The sequence below is a fragment of the Acanthisitta chloris genome, unplaced genomic scaffold (assembly GCF_000695815.1).
Source record: "Acanthisitta chloris isolate BGI_N310 unplaced genomic scaffold, ASM69581v1 scaffold1737, whole genome shotgun sequence".
NCBI classification, from domain to species: Eukaryota; Metazoa; Chordata; class Aves; order Passeriformes; family Acanthisittidae; genus Acanthisitta; species Acanthisitta chloris.
The window spans coordinates 48,349-61,150 of record NW_008684243.1 but is presented as its reverse complement, the minus strand read 5'-3'; the positions used below and the strand labels follow the sequence as shown (position 1 = coordinate 61,150).

At 41.8% G+C, this 12,802-nt stretch overlaps 1 protein-coding gene across 1 annotated transcript in view; it reads left to right on the top strand.

The window, feature by feature from the left end:
* Nucleotides 1–12,802, top strand: part of LRP5 (low density lipoprotein receptor-related protein 5) — a 122,540-nt gene that overhangs the window by 85,028 nt on the left and 24,710 nt on the right. The window contains exons 7-12 of the mRNA XM_009079257.1: nucleotides 3,145–3,361; nucleotides 5,381–5,670; nucleotides 7,662–7,888; nucleotides 8,273–8,457; nucleotides 9,477–9,800; nucleotides 11,009–11,211. Coding sequence (XP_009077505.1) covers nucleotides 3,145–3,361; nucleotides 5,381–5,670; nucleotides 7,662–7,888; nucleotides 8,273–8,457; nucleotides 9,477–9,800; nucleotides 11,009–11,211 — 1,446 coding nt within the window. The remainder of the gene's footprint in view (nucleotides 1–3,144; nucleotides 3,362–5,380; nucleotides 5,671–7,661; nucleotides 7,889–8,272; nucleotides 8,458–9,476; nucleotides 9,801–11,008; nucleotides 11,212–12,802) is intronic.

Below are 12,802 nucleotides of genomic sequence, written 5' to 3'. Positions count from 1 at the left end.
TGCCTACATTGTGTCTCCATCAGGAGGCTTTTTGTCTGGAAGGAATCCAGAGGCTTACACTGTAGCCTGTGTTCAAATTCGCAATAGGCTGCTGGACAGTCTTAAAGACCTTGTGAAGTTGTTTTCCTCTGCAGCTGAAGACATCTGCAGTCTGTGTTGCAAGACAGGCTGTGTCATAGTGATGTTTTTTGTGTATAGCATAAGTGGATAGAGGTTGCAGTAGCTGAGTGCTCACCTCTGGTGGTAGCTGGAAGATCTAGTGCAATGTCCCATGTGTGTGTGGTGGGTTGACCTTGATGCTGGGTTCCCACCAAAGCAGCTCTATCACTCCACTCCTCAGCTGGACAGAGGAAGGTACAATGAAAGGTTCATCAATGTGTTCAAATTCGCAATAGGCTGCTGGACAGTCTTAAAGACCTTGTGAAGTTGTTTTCCTCTGCAGCTGAAGACATCTGCAGTCTGTGTTGCAAGACAGGCTGTGTCATAGTGATGTTTTTTGTGTATAGCATAAGTGGATAGAGGTTGCAGTAGCTGAGTGCTCACCTCTGGTGGTAGCTGGAAGATCTAGTGCAATGTCCCATGTGTGTGTGGTGGGTTGACCTTGATGCTGGGTTCCCACCAAAGCAGCTCTATCACTCCACTCCTCAGCTGGACAGAGGAAAGTACAATGAAAGGCTCATGAATCAGTGTGAGGACAGGGAGAGATCACTCAGCAATTACCATCATGGGCGAAACAGACTCTACTTGGGGAAATTTAATTGATGGTCAGTCAAATCAAAGTAGGGTAATGATAAATAAAACCAAATTTTAAAACACCCCACTTCTTCCTGAGCGTGACTTCGCTCCCAGTTTTCTGTCTCCTCTCTCCCCAGCAGCACAGGGGATGGGGAATGGGAGTTGCAGTCAGTTCATCACACATTGTCTCTGCTGGTGCTTCCTCCTCAGTGGGAGGACTCCTCACACTCTCCTGGCTCCAGAGTGGGGTTGCTCCCATGGGAGACAGTCCTCCATGGGCTTTCCATGTGATCACAGCCTCCTCACAGTCCACCTGCTCCAGTGTGAGGTCCTCTATGGGCTGCAGGTGGATCTCTGCTCCCCTGTGGACCTCCACGGGCTGTAGGGGCACAGCTCCTTCACCATGGTCTGCACCACCGTCTGCTCTGGTTCCTGGAGCTCCTCTTCCACCTCCTCCTGCACTGACCTTGGTGCCTGCAGGGCTGTTTCTCTCACATAGTCTCACTCTTCTAGCTGCTCCTGCCCAGCAGATGTTTTTTTTCGCTTATCCCAGAGGTGCTACCACCGTGACTGATGGGCTTGGCCTTGGCCAGCAGCAGATCCATCTCAGAGCCAGCTGGCTTTGGCTCTCTTGGACATAGGGGAAGCCTCTGGAAGCTTCTTACAGAAACCACTCCTGTAGCCTCCCTACCCCCCAAAACCTTGCCATGCAAACACAATACATAAAAATCATGTAGTAAAACTGGTGACCATATCTTACTTGTGTTTCTCTTAGAGGGAAATGTTGTGCCCATATTAACTGTGTCATGGAAGAAATGCATGTTGTTGTCTCAAAGTTGTAAAGCATTATGAGGTTTCAAAGTAGAGATTTCATTTTTAAATTGGTATGGGTATCTACCATGGGGGTGTGTGAACCTACTGGAATTCACATGCTGGTTTAGAAGGATGTGGTGATTGTCATTGGTCACGCTAAGAAAAAGAAATTGTAGGTGTTTCTGCTGAGCACAGAGCCTTACAACTGTATTGAGTTATGATTAAGCTGATGGTTGATTTTGACTGCCCACATCGTTGTTTAGGCACTTAATGGTTTAATATTACATTGCATTTAGGTTGCATCTATTTTTGGTAAGAAATAAATATTGCTTAAACACTTAGCAATTTAAAAGTCAGGGAATACAGTGTTTAAATGACCATGTCTGTCTGTAAATCACAAGGCAGTAGAAGCACTGTATGGTGAGGGCATCTCAGTCACCTACAAGGTACAAGTTCAGTATGTCTGAATGAACAAATAATTTCCAAATAATTAAGAGGAGGCTATTTAAAACCTCACTCACAGATCACAGTAGCCTAAATTAGAGCACAGCAGTTGTCCATATGTGAAGCATTTCTAGCTACAAATGGAGATTTGGCTGAATCACATTGGAAAATAAATTGTCTTAAGTTGTGGTCTTTTGTTTTGGTTTTAGTATTACACTGAACTTGATGCTACTCACAGTATAAATTTTCAAGCAGTACCTTAAAAACAGTGTAGATACTTTGGAACTTCCAATTGCAGTAGGTTGGAGAGGAATTACTGGGATTTGTCAGATAAATATTTTGCCTTGGTCTGTGGGTAAGATATGTCTGGATGGTGGAGAATATTATTGCTGTTCGTGCATTTTAATTTCTTGCCTTGCCCAATGATTATTGATCAGGGTCAGTCAGTATGAACCTCTTTCCTTCTGCCAAGCAAGGTGTGGTAGCACAAGATCATTGTAGTAATTGGTTATGAAATAATTAACCAATACCATATATAATATATATATTTTGGGGGGGCTTATCCCATCTCCAATACTATTTTACTTTCTCTGCAACTTTAGGAATGCAAATTTATATAAGGCAATATTATTCCACATGTTACAGATCTTGCTTATCTCAAGAGTGAGAAAAACTTAATTCTCTTATGGTAAAAAACCCATGAAATTTCAGAAAGTGAAGATTTCACATGGCCTTGTTCTATGCTGAGAGAATCCTGATGACCTCTGTTACCCATGATTGAGTGCTGAAGATCATTCCATCATTTCCTTGTTTCTGGGGAGAGAATTCAGTAGTGAGACCAAAATATGACTGGAGATTAAAAATCCCCTGAATCTCACTTCCATCCCAAAAAACACTCCCTCTGCATTGGTATTTGAAGATTTGAACTGATGCAGGTTAAATTCAGGTTGCATAGACTTTTCAGCCTGGTCATTCCAATATATTTCACTTCCCACAAACCTAGAAGTATGTTCTTTTGAAAGGGGCATGCTGTGAATTTCAGGAGGTTCTTGCATAACAGGAATTGTTCAAAATATGATTCATATTGCCATTTTAATTGTACCTGCATTAGAGAATATTATATTTTCTTTTTTTTTCTTGGGCATCCCACAGGTCATAAATGTTGATGGAACAATGAGGAAAACCCTCCTAGAAGATAAACTTCCACATATATTTGGGTTCACTCTGCTAGGAGATTACATCTACTGGACTGACTGGCAGAGACGAAGTATTGAAAGAGTTCACAAGATAAAGGCTAGCAGAGACATCATTATTGATCAGCTGCCAGATTTAATGGGCCTTAAAGCAACAAGTGTTACCAAAGTGTTTGGTAAGCATGAGCAACATAGGATGGATCTGTAGTTGTTTCTAGATGGGCTTGCTTTCATTAAGCAACTGTTGATCACTTATGATCATCATAGAATTTTAGGGGTTGGAATGGACCTTACATATCATCTAGTCCCAACCCCCTGCCCTGGGCAGGGACACCTCCCACCAGAGCAGGTTGCTCAAGGCTCATCCAGCCTGGCCTTGAACAGTGCCAGGGTTGGGGCAGCCACAGCCTCCCTGGGCACCCTGTGCCAGTGTCTCACCACCCTCACAGGAAAAACTTCTTTCTCACATCCAACCTAGACTTTTCTTCCTTCAACTTGAAGCTGTTACCCCTTGTCCTATCACTGCAGTTCCCAACACAGAGTCCCTCTCTAGCTCCCCTGCAGTCCCTTCAAATACTGGAAGGTTCTGTGAGGTCTCCACACAACCTTCTCTTGTCTGGGCTGAACAGTCCCAACTTCCTCAGCCTGTCTTCGTGGGGGAGCTGGTGAGAGTGACTGTAGTCTGATTCTAAAGGAACAAGGCCCCTAATGTCTCTAAAGTTGGGAAAATACGGTGTTGAAAAGGAAGTTTGAGCTCCCAGCTTTTAGTGACATTTGGCATAAATCTTCCACTGCACCCTTTGAATTTCTGTGAGAATTTTTTTCCTGCCTCTATTCTATGAGAATCATCATTCTGGTGCTCACAGGAATGCTCCATTTTGAGTTGGACTCAGTGATCCTTGTGGGTCCCTTCCAACTCAGGAGATTCTGTGATTTTCTGTTGCTCTTTTCTCCCAGTACAAAGTCTCTGATGTTCAGTTAGCAGAATGATTTTTGCTATGTTGAGTGGTACAGGCAGAGTTAGTTACCATTACAACGTTGCCTCAAAGCATGTGGCACTTACATATCTTAACTCTCATGTCTCAATTGTACCTAAATCTGAAGAATTAAACCTTGCCCTTAGCATGGGATCAGCAGCTGGAGCTCTGTGTTCTTACACTTCATCTGCTGAAAGGTGCAGCCAATGTTTTGGGTGCATTCTGCAGTGAGTATGTCATGGGACCTCCTGACTTCAGTAACCTGTGAGAGGTGTGTGTTAGCACAGATCTCTCTCCTACCTGCCCCACTGCAGCCTGGGCACAAGAATAAATGAAATCATTGGTCAGCTGTTAAAATAACTGAGAATAACAGAACCACATAAAGTGGGTTGTCAGATTACACCCTGGCAGGACATGGGTTGATTTCCAGCCTTTCAGGAAGTTATACTTGAAGAATAATTAAGTCCTTAAATTGCAGGTTATAGCATCAGTCTAAAATATGTATGCCCTACAAAGGGAGAATTAAAAGAAACCTGTTGGAGGCTGATCTTGGAGACTTTTTTTCTGTGGTAACAGTCTTTAAATACCTAAATCCTTGGTTCCAACAGATGGGGAAAGGCACTCCTTTATCTGCTGATCCACAGTTTCCCCTCCACATTCCCTTCCCATCACATGGAAAAATAAATGTGAGATTGTGGTGATCTTGGTGGAACTACTTCTGCTAATGAATCTTCTCAGCTTTAAATTAAACAGCTGGGAGAGAACTGCAGTTATCCAGCTCTTTTCTCATCCTTTTGTACCACTGAACATTTGTACATACTGGTGGTTTCAGAGAGATAAAAAGCTGGAGTACTTGGCCAAAAATGGCGTTTAATTGCCTAGCTTCAGTGAATTAATTTAATCTTTGGGGAAACAAGGCAGATCTGATGTAGCTGTCATTTGTGCTGCAGGAGGGATAGGTCTAGCTTCAGAATCCAGGGTAGAAGAAAATCATCTCCTGAATGCCTTTTCTTTTTTTTTTTAATTCCCTGTTGACAACCCACAGTGTTAACTTACTTAGAAAAATTATACTGTGTTTCTGCTCAACCTCCTGTGCTCCTTTCCCCTTTACCTTCACAATGCACTGATACCTGTTTTTATTTGGTTGTTGTTTTGTTGGTTTTTTTAAGAAACTAATTCAATGCACTAATATCCCTTTTGGTTTTGGTTTTTTTTAAGGGACTAATCCATGTGCAGAGAACAATGGAGGCTGCAGCCATCTGTGTTTCTTTACACCCCAGGAGACCAGGTGTGCCTGTCCCATTGGCCTTGAGCTGTTGAGTGACATGAAGACTTGCATCATTCCTGAAGCCTTCTTAGTTTTCACTAGCAGAGCAGCAATACATAGGATTTCCCTTGAAACCAATAATAATGATGTTGCTATTCCTCTTACTGGAGTCAAGGAAGCATCTGCTCTGGATTTTGATGTCTCTGATAACAGAATCTATTGGACTGATGTTAGTTTGAAGGTATTACTGACGTGTGAATTCCCTGAATATAAAGCCACAGGGTGGTTACTTTGATCTAACAAAGGTCTCTGTTACATGATCTGTCCTGCAGTTGCTAGTGTTGTCATTGAATTTCATCCAAGGAGACCCTTGGAGATGAAGACAGTTGCACTGCTGAATGCACAGTAGGGTGACAGGCATCTTCCTGCTTCAAATAAAAATCCAAAGTGGTGCCTGCTCATACCAAATGCCTAAGTATTGGATGCTGGATGTGTTGCATCCATATATGTATCTACTGTAGAAAAGCTGTTTTCCTGTCACATGGTAGAGTAGTCACATAGAGTAATTTAACATCAAGCTTGGAAACCCCCTGAGCTTTCTATCCTCTTCAGTTTTGACTTGAATTGTACTCAATATTAACATTTGGCAAGTGAATTTGGATTGGTTGCTCTGAGTCTGTGGCTCCAGCTTGGCACAGAAAAGGCCAGGGAACTTGTCCAGCCCCCTCCACACTGTGCTAAGGCCTGCCTGCCCCCAGTTCTATCTCAGTGTGTTCCCCAGGAGCTGGACATTTCCTGTGACACTTTTGATTCACATCCAGGCCCATGCTAAAGTCAGTTTTGTGCTGTTCATCCGTGTTACTTTGCTTTTTGAAGTGAATTAAGTAATGGTAGAAAATTACAGATTCACTTCATTGTAACTGAATTCTTATATTTAGCCTCTTAATAGGTTTTCCAAGAGCAATCATAGTTTCCTTGCCAATATACCTAAGCCAAAGTATGGAAAAGCTCACTTTTAGTGCCTGCAGGACTTGTGCAGTTTCCATAGCCTCTCAGGGAAGACTAACAAGGGCTGTGCTTCAGTGTTCACAGTGCTGCTAGTGGTGTGGATACCTTTCCTTCAGGAAAGGTGCCAGTATAATAAATTCGTGCACTGCAGGCACAGTTGCTAAATAAATCTCACCCAAGCACGTGGAGAGCAGGAGTTAGAGTTGTCTTAACCATTTGTAGTGGAAAACACATTACTTCACCTGCATCAGAGTAGCTCCCAGTCTCTCTGTGCAGAACTGGAAAGTATTTTACTTGTTTGTGGCCTCCTGAATTATTCAGCTTACTGTATTTTCACATACATATCAGGTATGTTTCAGCACATCTGAGTTCTCATTCCCCTGTCCCCTACATTAAACTTCAGAGCTCATAGTCCTCTCCCTTTCCTTCAGTGACCACTGCTTCCCTGCTCTCCTCCAGCCCCTGGTTGTATGAGGAGACCTTTTAAAAAACTAAACTACATGATGTCTGATTTTGACCTTTGCCTTTAAAAAGAGAAAATGTCTTTTACCCTGATAGATTAATTTGTCAAATCCTGAAGAAAGCAATAGCTGAAATATTGCAGGCGTGTAGAATGATTGCTGAGTGTTGGTGACAAGAATGGGTAATTGCACACTGGTCCTGAAAGTTACTGTTTACCTGGGGGTTGTTTCAGTGCTCCTTGTTAGGAGTGACTTGTTTATATGTACACAGTCCTTGCCCTAAGACTTGATTTGATGAGTGTTCCTATCTAAAGTGCAGATGGGATCAGCAAATGTGCTCCAGGTTACTGATGATGAGAAACAATTCAATTCAGATTCCACTGAATTGAGATGTGCAACTGAGGCTCAAACATTCCAGTGGATTAAATGATTTTTAAAAACAGCTTCCTGTGTACAAACAGAAGTGAGGGAGAAGGGTCAGGGAAGAATCTGCAGCTACATACTCCTCTCTAAAAATCAGATCCTTGTAAGATGTCTTGGTCTGGTCATCAGAAACCACTAGCTTTGTGCAAATCCAGGTGTTTGGGTCCTGAGAATTGCTATGTCTTTTTTTGACAACAGAAATTAATTGTTTTTAAATGCAACAATGGCCAATTCTGTTTTACTGATTTCTTCTTGTACACTAACCTTTGTAATAATTATTCCTTTTATTTCCTTGGGGTATCTGTAAACATTGTCATGTTTGTACACACTTGTTTTCCAGACCATAAGCAGAGCTTTCATGAATGGGAGCTCTGTTGAACATGTGATTGAGTTTGGGCTAGATTATCCTGAGGGAATGGCTGTAGACTGGATGGGGAAGAACCTCTACTGGGCAGACACTGGAACCAATCGCATTGAAGTCGCTCGCCTGGATGGACAGTACAGGCAGGTCCTTGTGTGGAAAGACCTGGACAATCCAAGGTCTTTGGCTCTTGATCCTACCAAAGGGTAAGGGACAGTGTTGTTTTTCAGAGGTTTGTGTGCATATTCTTTTATGTGACAAATTAACTGGCAGTTTATATCATAGAATTTTAGGGGTTGGAATGGACCTTATAGATCATCTAGTCCCAACCTCCCCTGCCCTGGGCAGTGACACCTCCACAGATACAGCTCTGTTTCTTCAGAGTCTTTGTAAAGATGATAAACTCTTCCACAATCCTAAGTATGATTCTGCCTTTGGCCAAGAAAGGAGTATTATAATGCTACACATAACCATGTGGGTTCTTCCTTTTGTTTTTAAGAGCTGAAAATAAATGTAGAAGAGTCAAAGCATGCAGCTAAACACTGCCTTACCTAGCTGATGTCCTGGTTTTGTTCCACTTCTCATTACAGGTACATGTACTGGACTGAATGGGGAGGGAAACCGAGGATTGTTCGGGCCTACATGGACGGAACGAACAGCATCACTTTGGTGGACAAAGTGGGTCGTGCCAATGACCTCACTATTGATTATGTGGACCAAAGGCTATATTGGACTGACTTGGACACAAGCATGATTGAGTCATCGAATATGCTAGGTAATCTGCACTGTTAGACTACACTGACTATGAAAATTCAATTATACATCTTAATCTCCTTCCTTCAAAAGAATCTTTCCCCTGAATTCATCACTGTGCACCTGAACTATTCTAAGAAGTACCTGAGAGTGTACAGGGTGTCTCTACCCCTAACTTGGAGAATTGAGAATAGGGAAATGACTTCATGTTCTGGTTTATGGGGGTTTTATTCTTTCTCAAGTCTTGGTCAGATGGAAAGTAGGGCAGAGGAAGGAAAATGAGGTGTTGTACAGGATCTAGGATTGGACATTTGTTTGGGACAGGAGGAGATGATGCTGATAAAGGCTACAGCTTCACTGGATGGCAGAGATTCATAGAGGGTTGTGCTTGACAATGTTTAGGAAGGTGGTTTGCAGTAAGACTTTATCTACTTCAACAGCTCTGGCAGAGGCCAACTACTGCTCTAGAAGGTGTTAAATCTGTTGTGAATGAACATTGCTGACTGAGCCACTGAGTGTGGGAGTATTGAGATTTCTGCCAAACAAATAGTTTCCTAAACTCCTGGCATAGCTGCATGTTAAATTACAGTGCAAAAGATTTCTCTTCCTTGTGTGAAACACCATAATTTCTCATAGCTGTTTCTATGTGAATCATGAGTTTGGTTGTTGGTTTCATGCATATTAATTGGCTTGTTTATTGGCCTAAGTGGTTACTGGAGCTGATAGTGTTCTTGACTATCCCACATACCTGTTTGGGATGACAGGCATGTGACATATAAAACAGTATTTAAGTAAATAATACACTGGAATTTTAGTTTCAAATTGCTCTATAGGCAAGAGGGTATCAGGAGAAGGTTTCTGAATGTAGCTGTTTGCAGTATCTCTTGAGCAGGTACTGCTTAATGAAGAATTCCATGATGCTGATTTGGGAAATGAGGTTTTATTTTAAAAAGAAGAAAAAAAATATTTTTTAACATCAGTCACTCTCTTCATTTTTTGCCATGGGGATTGTGCTTTAGTTGATTATCCTTATATTTGCAGGACAAGAACGAGAAATCATAGCAGATGATCTACCTCATCCATTTGGATTGACCCAATACAGTGACTACATCTACTGGACAGACTGGAATCTTCACAGCATAGAAAGAGCAGACAAGACCAGTGGGAAGAACAGGACACTTATTCAGGGCCATCTGGATTTTGTCATGGATATATTGGTCTTCCATTCGTCACGTCAGGATGGCTTGAACGATTGTGTGCAAAATAATGGCCATTGTGGGCACTTGTGCCTTGCCATACCAAATGGATTTAGGTGTGGCTGTGCTGCTCACTATACCTTGGATCCCAACAGCAGGAACTGCAGTTGTAAGTCTTTTTCTATGCTGCTGTATTCTTCAGTGCCTGTGGCTCCCAGATGCTTAAAGGGAAGGGGTCACAAGTCCATTTCTTTAAAAGTGATCTTTAAATATGAGGACAGAGAATGGAATTTTATATCCATTTTTCTGATGTGAACTAGGCATGAAGATTTGTATTTCAAGTCTTAGAAATGACAGTGCTGTCAAGTCTGGTCTGTCTTGTTTTACCAGAAGTGCTTTCTAGGGGATTCAACTGTGTGATCGAAGCTTTCCTAGTCCTTACCTAAGTGTGTAGGTGGATGGAAGAGAAATTATCAACAAAAAATTCTCTTTTTTTCTGAAATGTTTAAGAAAATTAGCAAAAATGACATCCAGTAGAACAGGATCCTCAGTAGTCTGTGCAACATGTAGATGCACTTGAAATTCATCTGTTTTCTCCCTGTGTGTGATACTGTGAGCCTGCCAATTGACTGGGTCTTCAATAAGAACTTCAGTTTCTAGTAAAAATAGCAGATGAATAGGAAATGGACTGTTGATTTGATGCGTGGAGACCTCATAGCAGCTTTTCAATTTCTGAAGGGCCTACAAAGGAGCCAGAGAGAGACTCTGTGTTAGGAACTGCAGTGATAGGACAAGGGGGAATGGGTTCAAGTTGAAGGAGGGAAAGTCTAGGTTGAATGTGAGAAAAAAGTTTTTTCCTGTGAGGGTGGTGAGACACTGTCCCAGGTTGCCCAGGGAGGCTGTGGCTGCCCCAACCCTGGCAGTGTTCAAGGCCAGGCTGGATGTAGCCTTGAGCAACCTGCTCTGGTGGGAGGTGTCCCTGCCCATGGCAGCGGGTTGGGACTAGGTGGTCTGTAAGGTCCTTTTAACCCCTAAAATTCTATGATTTTTAAAAAGAATAACCCAAAGCTCTGGGCATGCTGCACAGTAGCATATAAGGAGATTTGAATGGGATGAAGGGTGGTTTTTGAAAGGCAGTTCCTGCAGACTGACCTGACCTCCTCCTATGGCAAAGTGACCTGCTCAGTGCACATTTACCTCCCAGAAGTACACAGAGAAACATTTTCAACTCATAGCAAAAATCTCCAGTTATCTTAATTTTGATTGTGGATATAAGCATCTCTCTGAGATTTTGTCCTAAATATTCTGTGTCTTCTGTAGGGATATTTTTTTTTGTGAATTGCATTTTCTTATGCATTGTGTTTTGGCTTGTTTCAGCCCCTGCCAGTTTCCTGTTATTTAGCCAGAAATCTGCCATCAGCAGGATGATACCAGATGATCAGCAAAGTCCAGACATCATCCTGCCTATGCATGGGCTGAGGAATGTCAAGGCTATTGATTATGATCCCTTAGATAAATTGATCTACTGGGTGGATGGACGTCAGAATATTATAAAAAGAGCCAAAGATGATGGAACTCAGGCAAGTTTACACCTTATATATAGTTTTGTGTCAGTCTTTTTGTGTGCTTTTTGCTTTATGCTTGACCTTCCCCTTCCATCTCCTGCACCAAGAGATTGTCACTTTAAACTTTACTCCTGTCAGCCCTTACTCGTGTCTGTTCTGTTTATATATGAAAATTACTGAATGCTTTTATGATTGTGATTTTAATTCATACACAAAGAATTGCAAGAGAATAGAATATAGCATATGTATCTGAACCTCTAAGCCTTGAACTGCAATCTTTAGGTAAGGATGGGCACTCAAGTAAGGCAGGGTCACTATTTGAACTCAGGACAGATAAATTGTATTCTAAAGTCAATACTCTGCATGCCAGTTATGTGATAATGTTGTCATCACTGTGCAGCTCTCTCAGAATGAAAACCCTCAGCTATCCAAGCTGTAGTTAAACCCTGAGCTAATGCAGAGTTGATTGCTGTGCCAGATATATGTGTGTGGCTTATCCACATGCTTAATGGTTTCAGTGTATTGAGGATATTACTTTCTTGCACTAGTTGTTCACACAACAGTGGCAAGAAGTGTAATGTTCTTCCAGGTTGTGTTACGTGATAACATAATTTAATTCCCAGGTCAAGATAACAGATTCTTTAAAAACTATGGTTTGGATAAGAACCTAAAGCAAAGCAGAGAACAGGCAAGTTGTATTTTCCTGCTTCTTGGGCAGTTGTATCTGAACAGTACGACATGGTAGCAATGGAGATGGACTGGTCTCCTCATGCATCTGCAACTCAGAGGTTTTGCACTTTCCTTCAAAGGAAGAGAAGGTGATTTTGGTTTTTTGGCCATCTTAATTTTTGGCATTGTGCTAGGTGCTAATTGCTGTAGTCTAGCTTCTCTTTGGTAAGTCTAGGTTCAAATTGCAGTGGAGATGAATTTGCTCTGTGATTTCCTCTCTCTTGGCCACACAGTTCTGCAGATGCAGATCATCTGCAAATTTTGACTTTTGAATCTCCACTAACTATATTTACTTAATTTACTTACATTGTGCTGTTTGTAAGTAATGCATATGAATTTCATATCTGGTTGATGCTACCTTTGATTTCAGGAAAAGATGGATTGCTTTTTATTGCTAGGTACCAAGACAAAATAGGAGTTAAGCTCTGTGTAAAAAGAAAAAAGGCTGAATATCACTATGCTTAAGATCAAATTGTGGAAATACAACTTTCACAAGTAATGCTGTGTTGGGTGCTTCATTTGACTTAAGCTGAGCACAGAATGGTGTCTTCAGCTTTCTTGACCTGTATGAACTCTTTTTGGTACTTATTTTGTGTTTTGATTGGGAGCACTGCAGTAGGGCACTTCAGGAAACCTTCTCGTTCCCTCCCCAATATTGTGCCACCTTTGCAGGCTGCTTTGATACTGGGAGCCCTGCCAGTAGTTACTATTATCCCAGTGGCATTGGGCTTGGCTATGTGCTAGGGGAGCCTGTGTGATGTTAAACAAACAGCAAACAGATTATTTTCCTTTAGGAATTATTTTACAGGCTCAAGTGCTCTTCACAGAAATAAAGTATAAAAGTCTGTATTTGTATCTAAGATGGAGTTTAAAAGGA